The sequence below is a fragment of the Camelina sativa genome, chromosome 13 (assembly GCF_000633955.1).
Source record: "Camelina sativa cultivar DH55 chromosome 13, Cs, whole genome shotgun sequence".
Lineage (NCBI taxonomy): Eukaryota > Viridiplantae > Streptophyta > Magnoliopsida > Brassicales > Brassicaceae > Camelina > Camelina sativa.
The window spans coordinates 15,215,156-15,242,355 of NC_025697.1; the positions used below are offsets into that span (position 1 = coordinate 15,215,156).

The 27,200-nt window shown below is 34.1% G+C and overlaps 4 protein-coding genes across 4 annotated transcripts in view; 2 read left to right on the plus strand and 2 right to left on the minus strand.

The window, feature by feature from the left end:
- LOC104736820 (putative protein FAR1-RELATED SEQUENCE 10) overlaps positions 1–657 on the minus strand; it is a 9,588-nt gene extending 8,931 nt beyond the window's left edge. The window contains exon 1 of the mRNA XM_010456876.2: positions 107–657. Within this exon, the coding sequence (XP_010455178.1) occupies positions 107–428 (322 nt within the window). The 5' untranslated portion in view covers positions 429–657. The remainder of the gene's footprint in view (positions 1–106) is intronic.
- Positions 5,316–8,183, plus strand: LOC104736821 (AT-hook motif nuclear-localized protein 14-like). The gene is made up of 7 exons (XM_010456879.2): positions 5,316–5,504; positions 5,535–5,788; positions 6,144–6,196; positions 6,368–6,496; positions 6,808–6,960; positions 7,392–7,680; positions 7,854–8,183. The coding sequence occupies exons 1-7, from the start codon at positions 5,332–5,334 to the stop codon at positions 7,895–7,897; spliced, it is 1,095 nt and encodes a 364-aa protein (XP_010455181.1). The 5' UTR covers positions 5,316–5,331; the 3' UTR covers positions 7,898–8,183.
- Positions 12,543–13,241, plus strand: LOC104736822 (ABC transporter F family member 4-like). Its single transcript, XM_010456880.2, has one exon. The coding sequence runs from the start codon at positions 12,621–12,623 to the stop codon at positions 13,041–13,043; it is 423 nt and encodes a 140-aa protein (XP_010455182.1). The 5' UTR covers positions 12,543–12,620; the 3' UTR covers positions 13,044–13,241.
- Positions 24,241–26,722, minus strand: LOC104736824 (GRF1-interacting factor 1-like). The gene is made up of 4 exons (XM_010456881.2): positions 26,324–26,722; positions 25,169–25,245; positions 24,989–25,073; positions 24,241–24,906 (listed from the first exon to the last, which is right to left on the minus strand). The coding sequence occupies exons 1-4, from the start codon at positions 26,402–26,404 to the stop codon at positions 24,532–24,534; spliced, it is 618 nt and encodes a 205-aa protein (XP_010455183.1). The 5' UTR covers positions 26,405–26,722; the 3' UTR covers positions 24,241–24,531.

Consider the following 27,200-nt stretch of genomic DNA (forward strand, 5'->3'; position numbering starts at 1 on the left):
CACCCACATCTAACAGACTTACGCTCCCGTGGATGCTCAACATGAGCTTTCTTCCTAGGCTGGTTAAAACCAGAACGATAACAAACGAAATCTCTCCTATACACACCTAAGTTCTGACTCTCCGTAGACCGCGCTTTCCGAATCGAAAAGCCACTCTTCCTAGCGAATGTACTGTAATACTCAAAGGCATCGTCGTCTGTTGTAAAGATTTGGCCAACGTAAGGCATAAACACAGTGTTATTATCATATAGTGATGATCCTGTACCTGTGGCTGTTGTGGTTGTTGTTGTTGTTGTTGATGAGTCTAGCTCGCTCTTAGTGACTAGGCAGCTTGATTCATTTCCTTCGAATCTGATGTAGCATTTCCAATCGCCACAAGGACATTGCTGACGACGAATCCAGATGTTATTTAACGGCTTCAACGACATCGTTTAGGGGATTTTAGAAGAAGATTTGATGATATCCAATTTCAGAAACCCTAGAAGAGGAACGAACAATCGGGAAATTTGCGGAGGAGAATTGAGAAAGAAAAAAAAAAAGCTCACTTATGGAATTTGGATCGTCTTCGATTACGCTTTTATAGTTGTGGGTGATGATGCAACACTCTCTTCCTTGTGGTTTCGAACTTGAGTTTAACAAAAGCTTGAACTCTTTTGTTTTTTCTCTCTCTTTTGGGGGAAAAAATGGGTACACACAACTAAATATATTTTTTTTGGGAAAATTTAAAAATAATGGAGGTTTTTTTGAAATTTTTGTCCATATACACTTTTTTTTTCTAATTGTCAATTGTGACAAAAATAACCCTACTAATAGATATAGTGAAGTTTTATCGAGTTTAAACCAAAAAATACTGAAAACTCATGTTAGTAAGCAAATGTGAAAAATAAATTGAAAAAAAAAAATAATTTGGTGTCAAAAATCAGTTTTTATATTGAGGATTTCTGGTCTAAATTGTTCAGAAAACATTTTATACGATTTTTTCAAGTTCTCAAACATTTAGATTATTCATTCTACAGTTTGTACATGTTATACGAAATTTAGATGGAAAATTGGTTCTAAAAACTTCAGAAACCTAAATTTTGTATGTTCTACAAAATTAAGAATATGTATTCTACATTTTTCTTCATTCTACAACAATTCAGAATATATTTTTCACGTTTTACCTTGTATGCTAAAAAAGTAGAAGAATTATTATAAATAATTTAGATATTTATAATCTATAAAACTTAAAATACCATAGAAATAGAAAGAAAATAAATGAAATAAGAAAGTCAATATTTTTAAAATAATCTTAATTTATGGTTACGATTCTGTATTTATTGTTTAGATATGTTCTAATATATTTTAGAATGTGTATTCTTAATTATTTAGAAGAAAGACAAATACAGAAAAAATCGTCATTCCACATGACTTAACCTAACGTGATCGGTTGTTTTCCCTCTCTTCCACCTTCCAAGAAATTTTCATTTACCTGATTGTGATGCAAATCTATGTTACTTGTGGTATATAGAGATTGAGTGCCAACAAGGAGTGGAGATTTATTGATGATGAAGACAAACAAGATTTGAAACTAATTTTGACGTTCTTTCAAATTTTTAAATTATAACTTTGATGGATATTTGTTAGATTAGTGTAGTCATTGAATATTCACTTGGACTTTGGATGCACACCATATGGGTTTCACAAAAGCAAACTTATTCACGTTTCATTGTTTTCAGTTACAAAAGATAACACAAGTGACATAAGTCTCGATGACACAAATTACAAGTGACACAAGTGCTAAACATAACCAAACCACTTTTGATTATTAAATCAAATAAATTATAGTTTTTTCTCTCAAATTACGATTTGGAGGAAAAAATTAATTAAAGGGTTAATAATTGGGGTTTCTGTTATAGTTAAAATAACTAATTAAGTAATTAAAGGGTTTCATTTCTTCAATTAAGTAATTTTATTTTTTAATTAAGGAGATAATTGACTAAAAAATTCTGTAAAATCTATTTCACCAAACTTATCTATATAAAGTATAGATGGACAAACTTTTAATAAAACATCCTTTATTTCCAATTTTCCTTTTTTTTTTGTCAACTGGAATTTTTATTAATCAACTTATTGTGGAACCAAAAGCTGAAATACAAAGCTAAAGCTGACGGACAACATTAATGTTTCCAACGTCACTAAGCCGGCGGATGATGTTTATATTCCCAAAGTCTAAAGATAAAACTACTAAACAGAAATTCTACAACCAAAAACAAAAGAAGACGACATCTTAAACTAAAACAGAAACAACCGGCAATAAAACCTAAGACAGTAGAACAAAAGAAACTAATTATATATATATATATAGTATTCTACCCAAAAAAAAGAAAAACTAAATATAAAGCAAACCAAGGTACCATCAAAATTCTATAAATTAATATTACAAAACCAATGGTTTTATTTTTAATTAATTAGTTTACTATGTCCTGAGTTTCATCAGTGTGATTTTGTTTTGACACAATTTAAGAAAATAATAAGATGATGTAATTTTTAAAATATATATATATATATATATACATAGTAATATTTTAAGAAAATTAGTGAAATAAGATTCTTGTATTGTTTTGTTTGTTTTCTAGACATGAAAGATGTTTTTTTCTAGTAAAATTTTCACTGCTACTAAAAAATATCGATTATAATAGAGAAAAAAAAAAGATCTTTGATTTTTGCACGACCATTCCTCGGTTGGTGCTATTATCGACCACAACAACAAGAAGACGATCTTCGTGAACATCAACAAGAATATTTCATATTTGATATTTTCCAAAGCAAAACCATGGCAAACAAGCTTATTAAACGAAGATCCGATGAATCTCGATATCGACAAATCCGAAACAAGCAACCAATTAAGGTGTTACAAAAAAACCCAAAATTTTCTATCCGAACCGTCCAAGCCACCTCAAATTTTCAAGATCAAAATAATAGTTCCTCTCTAGCTAAATAGTGAGAGAAAGAAACAAATTCAAGAGATAAGTCACTGTGTCATACTAATGAAGATGTCCTTCACGCAATCAAATACATGATACATGAAACCATTTAAGAAAAGAAAGTAAATACAGTTTATTATTTACTTAGCTATGGTTTAAATTAATCACATATATACTTTTTATTTGTTATCATAACTAAAGCATAATTTTATAAACTAAAATAATTTTAAAGATAATATTTAGCAAGAGAATATAAAAGAATTTCTTTACTATTTTAATTTTCAAATTTAACTAAGTTAATGAAATAAATGTACTTATATACTAATTTTGTTATTTAAAAATATTTTGCATTGCAATGCGTTTTATATGTAAAATAAACCGTAAAATCATATTGACAAATAACATAGAAATTATTACATGTTACATCTTAGAATCGATTAAACATAATTGCATAATTTATACTTATTATACATAATAGTATATAATATAATTATATGTGCATCATGAGTTATCATCTCGTTATATATACAATAAAATCTCTATAAATAAATACATAATAATATATAATATAATTATATGTGCATCATGAGTTATCATCTAGTTATATATGTAGATGTATATTATGGGAATGTAATAGTACATTTCGATATTTCGCAAAATATGTCTTATTGTTTACTTTTTAAAGAAACAATATTTTATCATTATTTTATTATATGTCATTTTTACTATTATGCAATGTTACCAGTGATTTTATCATATGGTTTCATATTTTCAGTTGAACAAAATAGATAGAAAAAGGTAGAGATTATAATAGAAAATAATTAGATATTTTAAACGAAATAAATTATTGTAAACTTTCATGTTATGTAAATTACCCTACAATCTTTATAAGATTTCCCAATCTTTTGTTAAGATATATAATATATACTATACCACCAAAATGACCAAACCATAAACAACTTACATGTATTTGCCACAAACACACCACACATATCTTTTTTACAATATACTAAACTAAATTAACTCTTTAACAAAACTAGATTCGGACCCGCACGTACGTGCGGAGTTATTTTTGCATAATTTTTTAAAAGGTATAATTGTCAAGCGAACAAACCCGTTTAATATATATGATTGCAACGTTTAAATTTTTTTTACCTTAAAAAAATCCATTCTTCGTAATTCATATCCTTTGTATATTAAAAGAGAAGCATTCTGGAGAAAAAGCTGACGCGTCGTATTTTAAAGCACGAGTATTTTATATAGTAGATACGAGAAGGTATTTTATCAAGGAGAATTCTATTAATTTGGATATTATTAGTTTTTTAAGTAATATATGTGTTCGTAATTGATGGAGAAATAAAATTGCAAAATTGTTTCATAATTGGTCTTAGTTATGATATTATATCACTGGATTTTATAAATTTTAGTTGGTCGTTAGATCCCTATATATCTCAGCTATTGGTATAATATTATTACTTGTTTTCATTTTTGTTGGACTGGATTTTCTAAATTTTAAGATTTCTGTAAAAACACTATAACTACATATTTTTATATAATGTTTAACTACATAGTTATCCAAATTAAAGTATTATATTAATATCATTTTAATTGGTGATCATATGTTTTTTGGGAAAATATAGTTATTGTTTTTAGCAAAAAATAAACATTGAGCCAGTTTCAAATGATCTTCGAATCTTTCACCATTAGAGCTTTATAAAATTATTAGAAATGTATCATTATTTATATTTCTGAAGATATGATTTTAAATGTATATTTTTTACATCTCATAATATAGTTATATTATTATTTTACAATACATAGTGAAATTAATTTAATTTTGAAAATATGTAGGGGATAATATTTATTAATTTTTGAATAATATTTACCAATTTTAGAATTTATAGGAGTAAAATATTGTGTATAAAAATAAATAGAATAGCAGTTGACAAAAAAAATATATATATATATATATATATATATAGCAGTGAAAATTTTATGTAATTTTATGGAATATTAAGGGTGAATAATAAATTTGGTACGGAGTTATCTGGCGATGACACGATAGATTTTTCTGAAAAATGCTTCTATTTTAATATATAGGGGATATCATCCAAAAAAGCATCATCAGACCCTAAGGAAGATACTGAAGTCAAAAAGATTATAATCCAACGGCTAAAAACACATTCATATCTCAGACGACGACAACACGATAGACTCGATAACCATCTTCTTTTAGTTTTTATCACCAAATAAAAAAAAGAAAATAAATCCATAAAATCCCTAAAAGAAAAAAAAAATATTAAGAAAAGAAAAAAAAAAACATTTTTATTTTTGTTTTCTCTCTTTCTATCTTAAAAAAAAAAAAATGGAACCTAACGAAAGGCACCACCACCACCACCACCACCAAGACCAACAACAACATCTCACTTCTTCTTACTACAATCCTTTCAATCACAATCCCACCACCGTCTCCGCCACAACTTCCGCCGGAAACTCGATTCCTTCCTCCAACAATGGGAATTTGCAAATACCTAATGATGTGTCTTCTTCTTCTTCTCTCTTCTCGGNTGTGTCTTCTTCTTCTCTCTTCTCGGTTCCTTCTTCGGCTGTGAATGTTTCGATTGATCCGGTTAAGAGGAAGAGAGGGAGACCTAGGAAGTATGAGACTCCAGCTCAAGCTTTAGCCGCTAAGAAATTGGCTTCTTCTGCGAGTAATTCTTCTGCTAGAGAAAGGAGAGAGCAAGCCGCCGTTGCTGCTGCCGCCGGTGTTTCGCCGCCGGTTTCTAAATCCGGTTCAAGGAAATCACTTTTGGGTTCTGTCGGTGCGTTACTCAAAAACCCTTTACGTCTCTTCTCTTCTCATTGTTGTAAAGATTTGATCTTTGATTCGTTACTCCTCCAAATTTGTTGTCTTTTCATTGATATCTCTTGTTGTTCTGTTTCCTGTTAAAGTTTCAATTTTTTTTAGGGATGGAACTGAAATTTCTCAGTTTTGGTATATATGTAACTTTCATATAAGTTGATGGCTTTTGTTTCCATTATAACCAATTCAGCATTGGCTGTTGAGTTCATGCTGAAGAGTCAAATTAGTTTATATGCTAAAATGATTACCAGTATACCTTATTGTGTGTATTGAAGTCGTCTTGCTTTGCTCATATAATGTTTGTCTTGATGTAGGGAAAACTGGGCAAAGCTTTATTCCGCACATTGTTAATATAACTCCTGGTGAGGTGAGTATTATTTTTTGGTCAATGATACTTCTTTAAAAGGTTTGGTTTGAACGCTTCTTAGATCAGTTGTATAATCAGGTTTGCTAGAGCTCTTCTCTAAGGTTTTCTGTTGTTTCATTTATGCGAATGCAAATTTGGATTGATCAAGCTGTCCTCTTATGTGTTTGATAGGATGTGGCAGAGAAAATTGTCCTTTTCGCTCAGCAAACCAAGCATGAGTTATGCGTTCTTTCTGCGTCTGGCTCCATCTCTAATGCATCCTTGTCTCACCTGGCATCAGGAACCAGTGTATCTTATGAGGTGATTCTCTTGTTGCTATCTAGTACCTTTCAAGTAGTTCTTGCGTATAACAATATTTAACTCTTTGAAATTTGGAAAAGGCTATCTTCTTTACTCTGGATGACATATTAATGTCAACCTTATTTCTTATCTTATTCTGTGAGATGATGCTGTATTGATTCTCTGTTCACTACTTTTTTTAGAGCCTATGAAATTGATTTCTTTTGGGACCTGTTTGTTACAGCTAAAGAATCTTTATTCATTTCTGACGTACATGTTTGAAAAATAAATATGATCATCAACTTGCTTCAGAATTACAAACTTTTATTCAGGGTCAGTATGAAATTCTCTCACTGAGTGGATCTTATATCCGGGGCGAGCACGGTGGTAAAACTGGTGGCCTTAGCGTTTGTTTATCTAGTTCAGATGGTCAGATCTTCGGTGGAGGAGTTGGGGGACACCTAAAGGCTGCTGGTCCAGTTCAGGTATATTTCCTCTCTTCTTATAATATAACTTTACTTGTGTGCCAACTATTATACAGATGTAAAATCTGTTTGGCCCCGTTGCTTCCTCTTATGCCGATATCACCTGAATTTAGAAATGGGATTCCTTGATACGTGACAAGGGTTTTGGTGTTTTCTAATTAGTTTTTTGGTGATTTTCCTTTTCAAACTAAGTGTAAGAGTTTATCGTTTTTAGATTAGGATTATGATTTGAAATGTCTCTTGGCGTATATAACAAAAAATGTATTTCCAAGAACTAACCTTAATCACCAAGAGGGTTAAGAAGTAGCTTAGCTTAAATCCTTTTCTTATTTTCACATTACGAACAATTTCGGTAATGAGATCAAAGAAAAAATCTTTGGCTTGTATCAATAGGATAACCTCTGACTTTGTGGCTTTGGTTTCCCCTACAGGTGATTCTTGGCACGTTTCAGCTAGAAAAAAAGAAGGATGGAAGAAATGGTGTGAAAGGAGATGATGCTTCAGGAAGTGGAAACATGTTACCTTCTCCTGGCGCAGAATCTTTGCTTGGCTACCATCCTGGTATGGAATCTTCTGGAAGAAATCCAAACGATGAGCATCATACTATTACTAGTAGTGCATTGGGTGGTGGAGCTCATTTCATGATGCAACCACCTCAGGGCATGCACATGGCACATCCCCGACCTTCCGAGTGGGGAGGTACTGGGTATGATTTGTCAGGTAAAAATTGCTAATCACTTATTTGTTTGTATATATTGGGTCGTCATCAATAGGTAGCTTACTGTGTTCTCGACCATTTAGTGAGACTGAGTCTTTCACAAGCCTAATAACAATACTGATTTTGTTTGTGGTTTGGACTGTTATGGTGGCCTTATGAATGTTATGTTGTGCAGGACTGAGAGGAAATGGGTCATCAGAAAATGAAGATTATGAGTAAATTGGCAGATTAGTAAGGATTCAAGTTTCCAGAGAAAAGTGTGTAGGGTTTTAGATCGAAACCAACGTTGAGCATGAATTAAAGTGAGAGTGGACTTAAGTCTGATGGAATTTTTCATTGCAAAGGCAGTGAGAGAGAGAGAGAGAGAGCGAGAGAGAAAGAAACACAGGGAAGACAATGATGCTTTTGCTCTTAGTTCAGTGTAAAATTATAATAACTTCACTTCTGGATTCTGTTTCATTTCACCTTTTTTTTTTTCTCAAAGAAATTGCAAATTTCAGGAATATAGACAGTAATACTTCTACAAATTAATAATATAAGGTCTAATATTTTATTAATGTATAGAGATATTAATTTGTTGAAAAACTTATATTTAGAGAGATTTTTTAAAATTTTGTATTTTTGAAAAATATTTATTCCATCCATCTCTAGGATGTGAAAATCAGTAGAAACTATGTAGTCTTTTACGACTAGTAACAAATCTCGAACTAATCCATTAGGAACCTTTTGTGATGAGTCTCCAAAAACTGTATAGGTTCAGGACTTCTCGGGATAGAAAGCAATATTGAAGTGATGCTGTTTTGGTTTAATGAAGGAATGTCAAAGCATGTGCATGACCATGGAAATAGTGCTTGGAGGCACAGGAAAGGTAAGCTTGGCCACAGATGAACAAGTGTTTGGCCGCGGCTTGTTCTTCTTCGAGCTTTTACTACCGTTACAATTTTTATATGCTAAATTAAGTTACGACACTCATATTGTATGATTGTATCATTAAAAAGATAAAATATTAAACGTCTATGCTTTTCTGGTCAATTGCCTTAAAAGGCCTCCAGAATTCTATACTATACACAGTTTGACTATCAACCCACAAAAAAAAGTTTGTAATCGCAACCAAACATGCATATCAAAGTCCAAGTGGATGAAGGTCATTATTAGATTTTATGGCAATTCAATGATTATGCTCGCTGACAAAGTCTTTTTTTTTCATTGTATATGGCCACCTCGTTCAGTTTATATGTCCAACTATTTCCAAGTCAATCAATATTATGGAAAGTGATTTTTACTTTACTGGTTTAATAGTTTTTAAAATATCTGAGGATGTATTATTTGTAAGAAATATTATTCTTAACATTATAAAATGTATTACGTAATATGAAAAAAAAAAGTGTCAAATCTAATTGTGCTTGCGCATTCGTAAACTTCTTGTGTTGGTCTCTTACTCGTCATGAAATTGAGGCTTTGCGTTTGGAACAATGTAACAGGTAAATAAAACCGGCTCTAAATCTAACGTGTCCTAAAACACATACGAGTCTACCGTCTACCCAGACCCGTCTCAATCTATGGTGGTGACTTTGGCAATACGATAGAAAAAAAAAAGTAAAACCTCTTAGTAAAGACCTTAAAACATACGAGATACTGTGAAATTTTTTTGGCCCTTTAACCTTAATAAATTTGGACCCTTTTGGCATATCCATATACTTTACGGTCTTCGGTAGTTATAAGTTATAACTACTGAACTACATGCATGTGAACAAGAATTTCAACCTTGCCAAAACATTAATAGATATTCCTTTGACCATTTCTTGTAAGAAAATCTAGTTTGTTGAGTCATTGTAGCACTAACGCCAGATTTTTGACTTTTTCTTTAGCCTCCTGTATTTTTTTTTTGTTTTTCAATTCTTCAATCAATACAATAAAAATAGGATGCATTTCTTTCCCGCGTTAACACATCAGCATTTTAGAGAATTCTGGAGTTGACACCTAAATTAAAACAGGTAGCCAATTAAATTATAAAAAATAATACAAGTCAACTTTGATATCCAATAATATTTATCTCTTTTCCCATGTCACTTTTTATAGTTAATTTGCTGCATTATGCATTTTAAAAAATGCCCCAAGCCCAACAGATTAATAGTAAAATACATACATAGTAATATAATTGTACTCATAATTAAAAGCCAAGTAAATAATCTCATTGTAGAAAGATAAAATAGGTGAAGAAATAGTTGTCGTTCAATTACTCAGCAAACCAAAAAATTGTGAGAACATCCAATATTCGATGTCTGCTTGTGATTAATTGTGAGAACTACGGTGAAGGTTGTTATTCCTTTCCCTTAACGAAGACAATAGGAAGGTTGGAATATTGGATGTTCAATGGAGATAACAAAGTAATCAGTCAAAATGACGATGTTGCTTTGTAATTTTTCGGAGACGCATTTTGAATCCGGTAAGAGATACGGTAACCACACGGCTTCACAGATTGGAATGATCTCTAGCAATAGAAAGATAATGAGAGGTAAGAGTATAAACACTATGGAAAAGCTACAACAAGAAGATATAGTTAAAGTATGTGGTGAGAGTCAACACTATACACAAATTATCCTCAAAATAATTAAAATAAAACAGTAGAAAAAATATTCCCGCGGCGTAGCGCGGACACGATCCTAGTAACTATAAATACTAAGGTCTCAGAATAAAAAGTCTTGGAGCCTTTAAATTTTCATAGCCGCCCTCGGGTAATTAAAAGAATGTTTGCAAAAACTAAAACACCACTTGTTTTGCTAAATACAAACAACAATTCAATTCATGCCTCTCACAATGTTTTTAACCAAAAAGCACTTGTTAATGTTATAATCTATTTTATTCGGTCAATGTTGGATGAAAGTCAAAGTCTTGGTGCCAAAATGGGAAAGTAAAATCATTGAGAGCATACTATTGCTTTCGTTACAATGATCGCCGAAGCGCTTCAAGAATGAAAAATTAATTTGCGATCACTTTGTTGAATTCTGTCTATTCAATCTTGCCATCAAAAATTAGCATGTAATATTTCTCTTCTATGCAAACTTTGAAAAGGGATATGATGATAATTTATAAAAATAACAGTTTAATATGTTATTGTTGATATGGAGTACTTTTTTTTCTTGTGCGAATAAGATGACAATGTTATATATAGGGTATAACTGAAGGAACTGTACATATTTTTATAATGTCGTAGAAATGGTTTTAGTTCTTGAAAAAAGTGGGAGGCACTTGAAGTTAATTAAGCTAATATATGTTATGTTATGGCATTCAAAGAGACTACTGCGATTAATCATCGTCTAATATCTGCTTGGTGGTAATTACATTATGTGTGTTCTTCTGGAAAAATATACAAGAAATAAATAATCTCATGGGCCGCAGCCGCAACCGCAAGTGAATTGCTTGTGGAGTTACATTGTTTCCGATATTCTTCATTATGCCAGGTTGTTTCTTCGACTTTCTCCTTCTTTAGCGCATCTGATTATTTGATCAATTAAAAGAAAAAACTTTACAATACACTTTCTTTCTCTTTTTCGTGCAAAACAATACAATACACTTTCTAGTACAATTTATTTGGTGCCCGGTGATGTAACAACCATAGCTATTGTCGGATGTATCAAATATACCGGTCTACGATTTGGAATTTTATTCAAAATATGATTGCTATACACAAAGTTTGCATAAGACTGGTATCAATTACAAAGAAAAAAACTTAAAATTTGTTAGCGAGTAATACTTTACTCTTTGTATTTCTATCGTCTTTGATATTGCTTATGATCATAATTTGCAATATTAGTTTCTAAAAAAAAAAAATACTCCCAATTTGAAGTTAGGGAAGTTAACTTTTCGTAAAAGAAATATATTTAAAAATTCATTTGGGTTACAATTATAAAAAAAAAATTGGTTTCAGTTCAGTGCGATTTAAAACTTCGTATCACTTGTCTGGTTAGTGTTTTATCATTTTTTAATTTAATTTTTCATCTTATTGGTTCTATAAGGTACATGAATAAAATTTCCTCAATCTAATATTATTTTTTGAGAAACTTTATGTCAATGTGTTGGAGAATAATAAATAAAACTGCTTTTAGATGAGATAGGCCATAATAATATATTTTTAACATTTAGTTGTTTGGAATGTACTCATGGTTTCGCAGATTTTAAATCAAAGATGATATTATTAAAGATAAAAACCTAATGTTGTTTTTTCTTTCGAAATAAATCATGAAATAAACCAAATGATTAACGGAAAATAATAACCGTAAAATTGAGAAAACTAAACTCTGACTAAATCGAATTACATACGATGTTATATGGTTTTAGTCATTTAATTTTAATAAACCGGTAAACTATACAACCAAAAAGATTAAACCAAATCTAAATCGGGAAATCGTACACCTACACCTATTATTACCCCAATGGACACATTGGTCCCCGGACCACTTTTTGTAAGACATATTTAAGAGACAAAAAAGATCTAATTAGTTGAGTCGAGCGCAAAATATGATTTCCATTGCCCATCTTTCCCAGTCAAACAAATTCGCTAGGAGCCTTCGATCTTTCACTTTTTATTGCCACCTTAATTAGAGTAAAAATAATGTTTAAGAGAAAAATCAAATAATAAACTAAAACACCATTTGGTTTACTTAAAGAGTACTTAAAATACTAGCCAATTCAACTCATTTGGAAACAACTAGCACTAGTTAATTTTGTAATCTGCTTTGCCAGGTCAAGGTTGGATGAAGTCAAAGTGTTGGTACCCAAATGAGCGAGTAGAATGATTGAGAGCACATTATTTAATTATATAATTGATTAGTATAAGATGCAAGTGGTGGTTCGTGGACCTTTGTATATAGGTGTGCGTAATAAACACAGAAAGAGATCAAACACAATCTCGGAGAAACTTAAAAAAAAAAAGTGAAAGAGGATGGAGAAACAGTTACATGAATCCGTGGAGGCTGCTCACATTGAACAAGCCATAAGAACACAAGAGTTTTCGCCGAAAAAGGCAAAGGAAAAAACCCATAAGCATAGAGGAATATTTCATCTTCACCACCACTCAAAAGATGAGAAAGAAGAAGAGAAGAAGAAAGAAGGATCAAAGAGAGAGAAGATATCTGCAGCAATGGTTGGTCTCGGAGCCACCCTCAAGAAGATTAAGCATCCACGAGACCACGGGGGCGGCGCAAAAGAGGAACAAGAAGGAGGAGGAGAAGGAGAAGAGGAGGAAAGAGAAGAAGATGAGTCTTCGGAAGAGGAAGAAGAAGAAGGAGATGACGTTCGAGATGAAGAAGAGGGAGGCAAGTTTAGTGCTTTCATCACAATGATCGCCGAAGCGTTTGAAGAATGAAAATTTAATTTGTGATCACTTTGTTATCTATTTTTTGAAATTTGCTATTAAATTCATTCGTAAATGCTTCTCTTCTTTCCAAAAATTGAAATGGGACGTTCAATTATATTAAAACATGGAGTTCTAGTCCTGTCTTCTTCTTTTTTTTTTTATGTGGGAATATTGGAAATATAGTATAAATAAACGACTGATTCGCCATCTCCTTAGCCAACCTTTAGAAAAAATATTGTAAGCTCTTAGTTTTTAGTTTTTAATGCTATTTCATATCCCCCCTGACTTCTCAATTATAGAGTTGATCAGTTGGCACAGAGAGAAAAATAGAGGGCGTAAAAGTCTACCTTTATAGGCCTCTAGCTCTTTACCACCTTGTTGTTTGTAACTCAAGTTTCTAATCAAAAATATTGGTTGACATTAGGAAAACCTTTGAAGTCTGGTTATTCGATCATATATGATATATCATGGTTTTTGTGGTTTTCAACCATGATACAAAGAGTCTTTTAGAGTCTTTTGATTTGTTTTCTAGGATGTTTTTGAGTCTTTACAGGTTTTCTAGATTTTGGCATGAAAGAAGCAAAATGGAGCAATTAGAAGGAATTTTGGAGCATTTAATCAGAGAAGTCAATTTGGAGTCGGATCAGAGTTGGAGCATCGACCCACACCAAAGGAGCATCGGTCGACACCCATGTCTATCCGACGAGAGAGAAGAAAGTGGAAGTTTTAAATTTTACCCAAAGTTTTCCTAAATTGCAACACAAGTCTCTGACGTGTTTTAGGACATATATATATATAGTGTTTTGAGTTTTGTAAACCCTTAAGTTTTATTCTAGCAAGTTTTATTTTTCTGCAACCCTGTGAGATTTTGAGAGTTTTTGGGAGAGAGAGATCTGAACTACTTTGAGAGTGAAACTTGTATTTTTCTCTATCTTAACCTATGAATGAAAGTATGATGAACAAACAAACAAACATAGGCTAAGATGATCAGATGCAATGCAAGGTGTTTCAATACCCTTATGATGTTGTAGCATAAAGGATGTCAATCCATAAAAAGTGTGATATGTAAGCAGTCAAGATATGATCAATACATTCAAGTTAAGCCAAATATCAAGTTGGTTTATTTCTAACAACCTAATGACAATAATGAAATGCAGAAGATTAAAGCAACTTAAGACAGTACTAATGCATAATTAAACAATAGAACAAGTGCAATAAACTATGCTAAGCAATAGAAAACTACTAACAAATGCAACTAAGAGCAAACTGAAATAAAACAGAACAATGCATAAACAAGTAAGTAAACTGGAGCTCGACCTAGCACTCGGTCGAGTGCACGGTCGAGTGGGTGGTCGAGTTGACTTGCGGATGAAAAACAGAGACAGAGCAACAACCAAAACATAGCAAAACTAAAGTAAATCAAACAGGAAGCGAATAACAATGCTTGAACAAAGAAATCAATAAACAAAGAAAGGTCCTAAGGATGGATTCATGGGCTGGGCTCAAGCTATGGTTATCTAGATTGATCAACAAACCTCAATCAACAATGAGCTATCTCTAGACAGTGATCTTCCAAGACTTGTTAATCCATTCTCATGGCAATAACAATGGAGCTTAGATACTCATAGACTAGCTCTCACTAGCTATTACATATAAAAGCAGACATTAAAAACCCATATCAATATTGTCAAAAATCAAACAAAACATCTAATCTCTTAGCATGCTTCATGATAATCTCTAGCATTAGCCTTATCTAGCAACTTAAACATTGGTGTGATGCTAAGAAGCCTGAGATCTATCCTCACCCTCTCAGTATAAGGATAGCATAGAGCATATCTAATCCAGAAGAGATATATAACAAACAAGCTTGATCAATCTAAATACCCATAAGCTTTACCCAGCCTAATCCATCCTTAAGATCTCTACACACTACTAAGAATCACAAAACATGATGAGCAAAGTCATAAACCCAAAAATCAATGAAACTTACATGATTAGATAGATGAGACAAATATCTACAATATTGAAGAAGAAATCAAACTCAAATACTCAATACTCAGAAAGTTGTGGAACCAACAAGTATCAAAATATTCTTGGTTTTTGGTACAAAAGTGGCTAATGATCTAAGCAAAAAGAAAAGAAAAAGTAGTCAATCCCCAAAAGGGTAAAAATTAGGTTTAGATATTTTTTTTCCCTAAAAACTGCTCTCTTTTGCGGCCATAGAGTACAATAAGTTTATATAGGAAGGAAGGGAAGCCCTAAAATGGCTAGAGACAAAATAGAGAGGCGGCTCACAACTCGACCATGTGCTCGGTCGAGTGCATGGTCGAATGACCTCTTATTCTGCTTCTTCCAACGGTCGAGTCCTCGATCTGGAATGATATCTGTTCAGTAAAATCGGAATAACTCTTGAAACACATCTCCGATTGACTTAAAACCACCGGAATTGGAAAGATAACTCAATTCTCTACAACTCTCGTGAAGAGATCAGAAGCTGTATCGCAACAGAAGATCTTAATTTGAATGGATCTTTGAGGAGCTCGTTATGAATCCGACCTAGTACTCGACCGTGTGCCTGCTCGAGTGGTATGGTCGAATGCCTTCTTTTCCCTTCCTGATACGTTCAATCCTCTTGTTTAGCTCCAGAAATAACACCAAGTCATTTCTTACTCTTTTAGAGCTCCATAACACCTAATAATACTCCAAATGCACAAATGCATGCTTCTAAACATCCTAAGTGCATATTTGGACAGAAATGACTATAAAACTTAAGAAATCACTTCAATATGATGCAAAACATGAACTAAAGACAAGGCCTAAAATATGGTAAAATATAGTGACATCAGAGAGAAGTATTTCTAAACTCTTTCNTTCCTTACTCTTTTAATTTCAATTGCTTATTATTCAGAATTATGTTTTGTTCTTCATTGAATATGTTTGAGTAGTTTGATTGTTAGGTTCAGGGATTTTCACAGGGATTTTGTGATTTATTATATCTGTTTATTTAGGATTCATTATCTTTCTAGATCTTCATTATAGGTTGTTTTTCGTATTAATCCTTGATTGGCCATCTAGAATTAATAACCTAGGAAAGTAAATTGATATGAGAATATAATTGATTTTTCTGATAAAACTTTTTGATGAGCAAAATTACTTCTTGCAAAGAGATTTGATTTAGTAATTTTGTGAACAATCTAAACTTGTTTTTAAAGCTGATTTTTAACCTAAAATTTTACAAAGACATTTGGATTTTCTGGTTTTAAATTTAGATAATATTTGCAGTGAGAACTGATTTATTTTACAAAAGAGTTTAGAGTTCTAGATCTGATTTTAATTGCTTGAATCCTATTTAATTATTGATTTAATATTTTGTAATTTCCTGAGAAATTCCCTGGACCTAGTTTTTTGATCTCTTGAATTTACAACAGTTTAATTTAATATTTTGCTTTGCCTTTTTAATTTAAATAATCTTGTTTAGCGTAATTATAAAACTCTATAATTTATTGTGTTTGATCTTGAGTCTCTGTGGAATTTGACCCCTAAGTATTACAGTGACCTCTTAATTTGAGAGGGTAGCTCTAGGGTAAATTTGAGCATATCAAATTTTGGCGCCGTTGTCGGGGACTCTTTGATCTACCATTAGATTTGAGTTTTGTATTTCGTCTAAATTTTTCTTTTTTATTTTCTACTTACATATTTTTGTTTTTCTTCTCTTTGGTGTTTCAGGTGTATGCCTCCTAAGCCTAACACAAGGAGCAACAAGACTGGTCCTACTGTGAAGCTTACAAATCAAGAGTTGGGAAAACTTGAGCGTGAGAACCGAAAAGCAGCCAAATCCTTGAAGATGGTTAACACAGTTATTCTGATGCGTGATGAGGATGGTGCTTTGAGGGATCAAGAGGGCCACTTGCGCAACGAGCAGGGCCAAAAGCTTGATGCAGAAGGGAATGTTATTGTTGAAGTTGTTGTTGGCGACGAGCAAGCTGCTGTTGTCGATGGTGTCGATCAACACCAACAGGGTATCGATCGACACCCCCTTCCAGCAGACGGACGTGGATCTTTCAACCACGTCCACAACCCGGTTCGAAGACAGGATCAAAACCGGGATCTGATCAGGACTATTGCAGACTTCAACAGAGCTGATTTGATGTATGAAAACCGCTCTACAATTGTTCCACCTCCATTCCCAAGGAATGACTTTGAGCTGAAGCCTGCATACTTCTAGCTAGTTGGACAAAGACCCTTCTCTAACCTGCCAAATGAGAAGGCTCGTGACCATATTGAGCACTTTGAAGACCTGGTGACTAGTATCAAAGCCAATGGAGTGACTGAAGACTACATCTACTGCAAGTTTTTCCCATATTCACTTGCAGGAGAAGCATCTCAATGGTTGAAACAGTTGTCAGCCCGTTCTTTGACCTCTTGGCAACAAGTAAAGGTGGCTTTCCTCAATTACTTTTATGATGATGCAATGTCAGATGAGCTGAGAGTCAAGCTGTCCTCTTTAAACAAAGACCAGATGAAGCTTTTAAGGCAGCTTGGGTGAGATTCAAGGCTTATCAAAGGGACTGTCCACACCATGGATTTTCAAGAGTGCAACTGCTAAGCATCTTTTTCAGAGGAATTGACTGGGGATATCAGCTAGCTTTGGATGCTGCAAGCCATGGAAACTTCAAGACAAGATACCCAGAAGATGCTGAAGCTTTGATTGAGAATTTGGCTTCCAGCAATAACACTAAGAGAGCAGATACTGAAAGGAAGAGATTACATGGAGGATTTGATTCAAAACAGCTAGCTTCTGTTAATGCCAAAATGGATTCAGTTCACAATCTTCTAGTGGGTAAGAAGTCAGTCCAAGTTGCTGCTGAAGTTGAGACATTTGAGCCAGAGCCAGAGAATACAGAGGAGAATGTCAACTATGTGTATGAAGCTGGGTATCAAGGTCAGAGATTTGGTAATAAACAAAGTAACAAGCCTTACAGTGGGAACTCTTCAGGCTACACTCCTAAACCAGATTACCAGAAGCAGCAACAAAACAATGGTCATACTAGAACCTATGTGAACTCTTCTTATCAGTCTCCTCCTCCACAGACTTCTTCTGAAAGTAGACTGGAAGCTATACTAGAGCAACTTTTGCAAGGTCAGGAACAGTTATCAGTGACATTCAATGGGAAAATTGATATTGTCTACAATGAGCTTACTGGGAGGATTGATGCTTTGAACATTCATGTCAAGAAGCTGGAAAATCAGGTTGCCCAGACTGTTGGGTCTGTTAAAAGGCAAGAGGGATTTCTCCATGGAAGAACTGAGTCAAACCCCAAGCATACTTGCAATGCCATATTAGTGAGGGATGAAGAAGATGGTGAAATTGAAACTGCAGAAAAAGGAGAGCAATCGGCCAAACCCGAGACAGAGAATTCGACTTCAGACGATGGTGTCGATCGACACCACATGGGTGTCGGTCGACACCCCTCTCAGACAGAACCAAAAACTGCAAAATCTCATGTTCCAACAGCTGTTGAGAGGGTGTACAAGCCTAAGGTCCCTTTTCCTAAGCCAAGAAGGTCCAAGCAGGAGCTTGAGAAAGCTAGAGGCAAGGCAATGATGGATAAGGTAATGATTGAGATGCTTTTAATTGATGTAGTAAAGCTTTCACCACCACTTAAGCGGTATGTGAAGAGGATGGTATCCAAAGGTTTGAGTCCTGAGGAAGGAGCACTACTTACCAAAGATGTCAGTGCAATTCTTTTGAACCAGTCCTCACAGAAAAAGAAAGAGAAGAAGCAAGAGGTGGTTGTCTCTAAGGAAGTGAGTGCAATGATTCAGTATAGAGTTGCAGAGAAGTTACCAGACCCTGGAAGCTTTGTACTTGATTGCTCTATCTCTGCAGAACGGTTTGCTCACTCACTATATGATCTAGGCTCTATTATTAACTTGATGCCACATTCTGTTGCTATGAAAATTGGGATGACAAAATTCAAGCCAACTAGATTATCTCTTATCTTAGCTGATAGATCTCAGAGAATTCATGAAGGTGTCTTAGAGGATATTCCAATTAAGGTTGGAAACTTCATGATTCCCACTGACTTTGTGGTGCTGAAGTATGATAAAGAGCCAAGTGATCCTCTCATCTTAGGAAGATCTTTCTTGGCAACAGCTGGTGTCATCATAGATGTGAAGAGGGGACAAATAGCACTGAATGTGGATGGTTTGAGTATGAATTTTGAGATGGATAAGCTGAGGAGAGCTCCTACCATTGATGGACAGACTTTTTCTGTTGAGAAGGTTTCTGCAACACGAGCATCAGGCTCAATGTCGATCGACACCGCTGCAGCATCGATCGGCACTCCTCCACGACTGAGTCCAACCTTGTCCAAACCTGATGGCTTGCAGAATGTTCTCTATGCTCCAAGGAAGAAAGTTGTTCCAAAGGAGAAACCTTCACACTCCACACTCCAAAATCCTCAGGTAAGGAAAATGTATGCATCTTCTTTACCCAAACCCCCTCCTATCATCAACAAGACTTTAAACGGTACAAAAAATGTTTTGCAGTTAACCAAGCCACGAGATTATCATAGAGCGCTTGTTTCTTCTGTTGATGATTTTGCAGGAAATAAGAGAAGAAAACCCATCCCTAAATCCCACCCTGGTCCTGCTCCTCATGTCCTTGGTAGACCTCACTCTTTAACTGCTTATACACCACCTTGGATGAAGAGGACATTCTCTCGGAAGCATGCATTGCCATGTTCTGCTCCACCTTATGCCTGAGCTTCAACGCAGTCCAGCTAATGACTGAAAACAAGCGCTTAGTGGGAGGCAACCCACTTCTAGGTTTTTCTTTTCCTTTTGAGTCATTTTTCTTTTAGCATTGAGTCAGTTTTTGTTTGAAATTTGTTTAAAATCATGAACTATCTATCTATCATGTTGCTTTTAACTTGTGTTTGAGTGTCTCTTAACAAAATAATCATCCAAGGATTGATCCATCAACACAACTATATGCAACTAACAAGGACTTACGGCCAAAAACACCATTCGTGATGAGTGTGAATCGACACTGAAATGGTATCGGTCGACGCCCCATGGTAACCCGAAAACAGTTCATCTTTTCCTTACAATTTTCAATACGTTTTATTTCTTTTAGCTTTCCTCTTACTTGAAACCATTGAGGACAATGTCGTTTAAGTCTGGAGGAGGTTAATACTAACTACTAACTTAGTTTTGGTTTTTAGTGTGTCAAAACCGATTTTTGAGTCAAAATTTTCAAAATTGTGTTGGGGACTATGATTTTTCTTTTTAGGTGTATTGCTTTGGTTGATTAATGCTGCAGATTGAATCCACTAATCCGACTAATGAAAAATCCAATGGCTGACCAGTAAACCAGAGACATCTAAATTTCCAACTGAATCCATCAAAGCCTGAGGTAATTTCTGTACTTTTCTTTTTAACTCATCAAGGAGATTGATGTTCATAGAGCTTGACTCCTTGTTCATGCCTGACAAGTAAGATTTTCAAAAGAAAATGGTACTCCTCTCCCTTATTTAAGTTGAAAAGATCACTCCTGAGAGCTTTGTTAAAAAAAAGAGAATAAAAGATGAGATGATTTTGATCAGTTTAGCGAGGGAGGTAAATTACCAGTGACCTCATTATTCTACTCTTGAGTCAAATGATCACACAAAGCTTGGAAGCGAGTGGTAGGTAAATTACCGATGGCCCCATTATTCGCCTACACCTTTGCTTGTAAAAAAAAAAAAAAAGTCAGTAAAAAAAAAACAGCAAAGCAAAGCTCAAAGGAGGATAAGAATAGAATAAGTCTGGGGGAGAGGAAGAATACCACATGTTGTAAAAAGATATATCTTGCTTGTTATGGTATAGTACGAGAATAAGTCTAGAAGGTTCTTGACATTGATCAAATTGATGAGACCCACCGATGAAGGCTTAATGGAGGAAGTAATGGAATTTGGTTTGAATTTGGGATGCTACGAATGTCAGCGGAGAAGTACATGGTGGTTCGATTTGGATTTGTCTGCTAAGCATATGGATTATGGTTTGAATGATCATGGCATTACCTTAGAGAGAAAATGAGTTTTTGTGTTTTCAAACCTCTTTCACAGGTCTAAGTTTCTGTTTTGCTTGAGGGCAAGCAAAGGCTAAATCTGGGGGAGTTGATATATTATGGTTTTTGTGGTTTTCAACCATGATATAAGGAGTCTTTTAGAGTCTTTTGATTTTTTTTCTAGGATGTTTTTGAGTCTTTACAGGTTTTCTAGGATTTTGGCATGAAAGGAGCAAACTGGAGCAATTAGAAGGGATTTTGGAGCATCGACCGACACCGAAGGAGCATCGGTCGACACCCATGTCTATCCGACGAGAGAGAAGAAATTGAAAGTTTTACAATTTTACCCAAAGTTTTCCTAAATTGCAACACAAGTCCCTGACGTGTTTAAATATATATATATATATAGTGTTTTTGGGGTTTTGTAAACCCTTAAGTTTTATTCTAGCAAGTTTTATTTTTCTGCAACCATGTGAGATTTTGAGAGCTTTTGGGAGAGAGAGATCTGAACTACTTTGAGAGAAGAATTCATAAACTCCTTCATTACTCTTTTAATCTCAATTGCTTATTGCTTATTATTCAGAATTATGTTTTGTTCTTCATTGAATATGTCTGAGTAGTTTGCTTGTTAGGTTCAGGGATTTTCACAGGGATTTTATGATTTATTATATCTGTTTATTTAGGATTCATTATCTTTCTAGATCTTCATCATAGGTTGTTCTTCATATTAATCCTTGATTGGCCATCTAGAATTAATAACCTAGGAAAATAAATTAATATGAGAATATAATTGATTTTCCTGATAAAACATTTTTGATGAGCAAAATTACTTCTTGCAAAGAGATTTGATTTAGTAATTTTGTGAACAATCTAAACTTGTTTTTAAAGCTGATTTTTAACCTATAATTTTACAAAGAGATTTGGATTTTCTGGTTTTAAATTTAGATAATATTTGCAGTGAGAACTGATTTATTTTACAAAAGAGTTTAGAGTTCTAGATCTGATTTTAATTGCTTGAATCCTATTTAATTATTGATTTAATATTTTGTAATTTCCTGAGAAATTTTCTGGACCTAGCTTTTTGATCTCTTGAATTTACAACAGTTTAATTTAATATTTTGCATTGCCTTTTTAATTTAAATCATCTTGTTCAGCGTAATTATAAAACTCTATAATTTATTGTATTTGATCTTGAGTCTTTGTGGAATTCGACCCCTAAGTATTACAGTGACGTCTTAATTTGAGAGAGTATCTCTAGGGTAAATTTGAGCATATCAATATAAACATGTAATTATTACATAATTGATCAACTCTTGTTGACATTTTTAGTCTACATATCATATTTTTGCTTTTCTGAACAATGATATGTGGTGCATTTGAAAAGATTTTACAAATTTGATTTAGTTAATTATATCGTCAAGGTTCACATGTCTTTCTATTATATCAAATTTTGAGTTAACTCTACGTTTGATTATGCTTGAGTTATAGTGATTTAAGGTGGTCTGTGTGAAGTGGTTTCCAATATCATATGAGTGAAGTAAAACACAAGAAATGATCTTGTAGTGATATTTGGGAGACAATGGAGAAGTTTTCGACTACTCCGGAATAGCTCATCAATCGTTTGATGAGGTGGACATAACAAGTGATATCAAAGTTTAACTTAGACGAGTTTGAAGTGATATGGGCTCATACTGTCGAAGGTAAAGGTTTGATTTGCAGCAAAGACGTCATGCTCCAGTTTCTGAAAAGTGGCAGTGCATGTCGAAAGGAGTAATATAATTGGGCACTAATATCATCAAAATGTTTCTTTTTTTTTGGGGGGGTTTTAATGTTAAGATTTATACCAAATAAAGAAAGGTTTATATTTTACAATGAAAACACAAAAACGCACCTAGCTCTTACATACATCAATGGGCTATTGATACAACCAAAGTAGAAACCAAAATGCATTTACGTTTTCTTCAACACATTATTAGAGAATTTCACTATAAAACATATTTGAGATAACGATTCAAATAGGAAGTGATTCCTAGTGTCATGCGTGAGTGTGAACAAAACACACACAACATAATTTGTTGGTAATCTGTAGAGTTAGTGGAAATTTTTTTCTGAGTTTTCTGAAATAACGCACTAGTTGTCGGTGAAAAATGGGTGTGAGTAGTAGAGCATGCATGAGGCCAACGGGTCATGATTTATATTTTTTCAAGGTAAAATGATCGAATTACTTGACTTGTGACTGAACCGAGAAAGGCAGGGGCTGAGCTTGACTTCCAAGGCAAATCCACGCGCTAGAAGGACGATGCTCAATGGAACTCTCAGCCAAGGGGAATCCATGCACAATACTTGAAGACTTAGACGAAGCAAAAGGACACAAAAACACATCTTTTTGCTAGAAACTTATTAGTTTATTTCAAAATTCATTTATGAATTACAAATGAAAACGTCATGAGCTTATAACGAGCTCGTACAAACGTTCATGTGCCAAAAATTAGGAAACTAAGATTTGTGACAATTGAAAAGGGAGATTATAAGGCCGTTGGCCATATGAACGAAAATCAAAGCGCAAAAGGGAAAACTTGATCAAGGGAGATAGGCGTGAGATCGTTAGTCTTGTGTCTCTTCTTTTTTGAAATAATATCTCTCTTTGGTTGGCTTTAGCCGTTGAAAGAGATGCGGGTGCGGCCAAAGGTTGATCCCATCTTCCTCTGGAACACTCTGGCTTGGTCAAGAGGTTAAACCCTCATCCTCGTCACGAGAGTTTGAGAACATGATGGCACCCACGCTTGATTGGTCGGATGGGGTAGTTTTTCTTAAATGGACCCGAATATGTTCGTTGTTTTGATGCAGCTTCGGGGGTCAGGTCTTCAGCATTATGGGCCCTTGAGAGGACCACTATGGCAGGTAACATGAGTCTTGGACGGGACCGTTTGTATTCAAGTATGTTACAACTACACTACAATAATCGAAATTATTGATCTCATATCTCAATTGAACCATATTGACTATCAATAAATCAAAGATTTGGACAATAAGGGCTCCGGTTAAAATTGGTTACAATCAGCTACCCTAACTTTTCCAACTAATCCAAACCAATTTTAAATTCAAACATGGCTACAAAACGGTTTAAAATCCAATTAGGTAAAATCAATGATCTCTAAAACTCAGTTCCTGGTTAAAGCAAAAGAGTCAAACTCAGAGTCAGAAATAACATACTAAGATCAAGACACAACTTGGAGCCAGCAGATTTACATGGTACATTACACCACGAAAGAGGTTCATTTTTTAGGGCACAAACATAGAGAGAATAACAAAACTAAAAATAAAGAGTTCTTTGGTTCTTCAAGAAGCAACTAAACCAAAACACACTAACTTCAAGACTCCTACTATTACTACTTCTGCTGCTGCTGCTGATTCATCATTAAGATTCCTTGTGCCAGAGTCTTTTTAATTCCCATCATCTGATGATTTCAAGTAAAGGGTTTCTCCACCATCCCCGGAGCTTCCTCCTCTGCCTTCACCACTGCCCATTTCCGGCTTCCCACGGCCAAAATCATGAAACCCACCAGCCTCTCCCTGAAGGATATGGAGACCACTGCTTCCTCCTCCGCTGCTCGAGCTCATTCCAAGCTGGCTATGGTACAATTGCTGATGCTGAAGGGTTGCGTAAGGCTGTTGCTGCTGCTGCTGAGCATACAACATTGAGGAACGAGCCGCCATTAGAGACTGCTGAGTCATCTGTTGCTGTTGAGTCGCTTGTTGCTGCTGCAAATAGTGTGACCCTCCTTCTCCCTGAATCATCCCACCACCAGCAGATCCATACTAATAACCCAACAATACCAATCAGTTTCTCAATTTCCATACAACAAAAACTCGGAATACTTTTCTCTGAATAAACTATTACCTGGCTATGCACACTTGGAGGCTGAGGCTGAGAATCTGCAATTGCAGCTAAATACATTAGGTTGCGTTGAAGCCTTGCCTGATTCCTGTGACCACCAAAATATAACCATATTAATCATTTCTTCTTATTATTCAAACAGAACACAAGTGAAATCGTCAAGGACGATATGTTGGCACTTACTCGGCGCACTCGCTGAGCTTTCCAGAGTTTTGAGACTCAACAATCTTCAGAATCAACGATTTGTTCTCGTCCAAGTACTACCATAAACATATACATTTAAATCAGTAATGTGTAGTATAAACAAAAAAAGTTTGCATCTAATTTTTGTTGTTGGAATAGAAGACAGAGTAACACTCAAAAGGAGACCCCATTAACTTTATATTTCGACTTATCAAAAGACAATAATGTTGAAACATCACAGAAGTGTAAGATAGATTTTCTTCGAAAAGATTTGAGGACCACACAAAAAAAAAAAAAAAAAAAACTGAGATAAGGACCAGATGTTGTTTCGGACCACAAAAGTATATCTGGTCATGTAAGCAATAAAAGGAACACTTGGACTAGAAAAGATATACACATAGATCTAATGATAACAAATCTAAACAAGGACCACCATATTCACATAAATGGCTTTGTGGTTTTTGCCATCAATGAAACTTCCAGAACCCGAGAACCAAGACAAGAAGAAAAAACGAGATATGTGAAACCAATCTTCAGTCCCAAGATTTTGTCTGTTTTGAACAACACATTATTTTTCATTACATGTTTCAAGAACTCAAAACAGCTGGACCCTCAAATCAATTTTTTCATAGAAAAGAAAGAATCTTTCTTAAGCTTGTTCCGGTTTTAGGCAATTCATTGGCAAAACAAAAAGTTCATTTTTAACACGATATATAACGAAATGATACAACAAATCTTTGTGGACAAGAAAAGAACAGTTGAAAGAATCATACAGTGACATGATAAAAGAAATTGAAGCTGATGCACAAAACAAAAGACCAAAGGCATCTCTAGCAACCGATTTATCAGATGTATTAAACCTAAAAACTAATTCATCTATCAACATGGAAACAAGAACAAAAAGAACCAAATAACCAGAAAAAAATATATATCATTTTAGTTACACCCATGAAAAAAAACCCATCATTCATATTTGTTCTGAGAACAAAAGAAAAGGGTCTCAGGTACTATTTTTATATATAAAGAAAAGGGTATCAGGTACTTTGCAAGATAGTTTTCATATCTTTTCTTTTTGAATTCAAAGAAACATATAATAAAGAAAAAGAAATAGATAATATAATAGAAGAAGAAGAAGGAGAAGAAGAAGAAGAGAACCTGCTGGATATGATCAGAGGTAACATTGCTGGGGTAGTAACCAGCCATCATGGGCTGCATCTGCATCAGGTGCTGTTGCATTTCTTTTGCTATTTTATATAAAACCTGATAATTCTTCTTATTTATTTATATTTTTATATATATAAGTTTTATAGAGACAACCCCCACCACAAAACCCAGAGGAAAAAGAGAAGTCACCAAGTGAGAGAAGGAGAGATATTAACTTTTGTATCTCTCTCTCTCTCCCTTTACTTGCTTCTGTATATAGAAAACTCTTAACTATTGAAGATGTGTATCTCTGTGTGTGTGTGTTATCTCGCTTTCTCTCCTCCACAAAAGTTGTTTTGCGTTAAAAGACTGAGAGAGACAGTGAAGTCTCTTAAATAGACAGAGAGAGAGAGAGAGGTGAGAGAGTGTGTGTTTATTTCTCTTTTTTCTTGGGTTTTGGGGTTTGGTTTTGTTGGTTTCTTTCTGTCTCATCCTATCTCTGTCCCTGCGAAGAAGAGGAGGTCACGTGACGAGTCATGCTTATTATAGAGACGTGAGACCTTTACATACACTACATTTATATATATCATTAATTGTTTATTACTTTGAAGTTTGAACCCTTTAGCCAGCTTCTTTATTTTATAGACGCTTTTACTCCTTCGTATTTTTATGCACATACGGTGTATTTACGTGTACAAAAATATCTTACATTTTTTATAACACTTTTTTACTCCTTCGCTTTTACTACATTTATAAAACATTTTTTTTATATAACATTTACTATTTCCTTTTGGGTGTTCATAGGTTTATAAATGTTTTGATTGTTTTGTGCGAAAGTAAAGTTTAGCATAAAAATTGTAGAATTTATTTCTTACTAGAGCTTATCTTC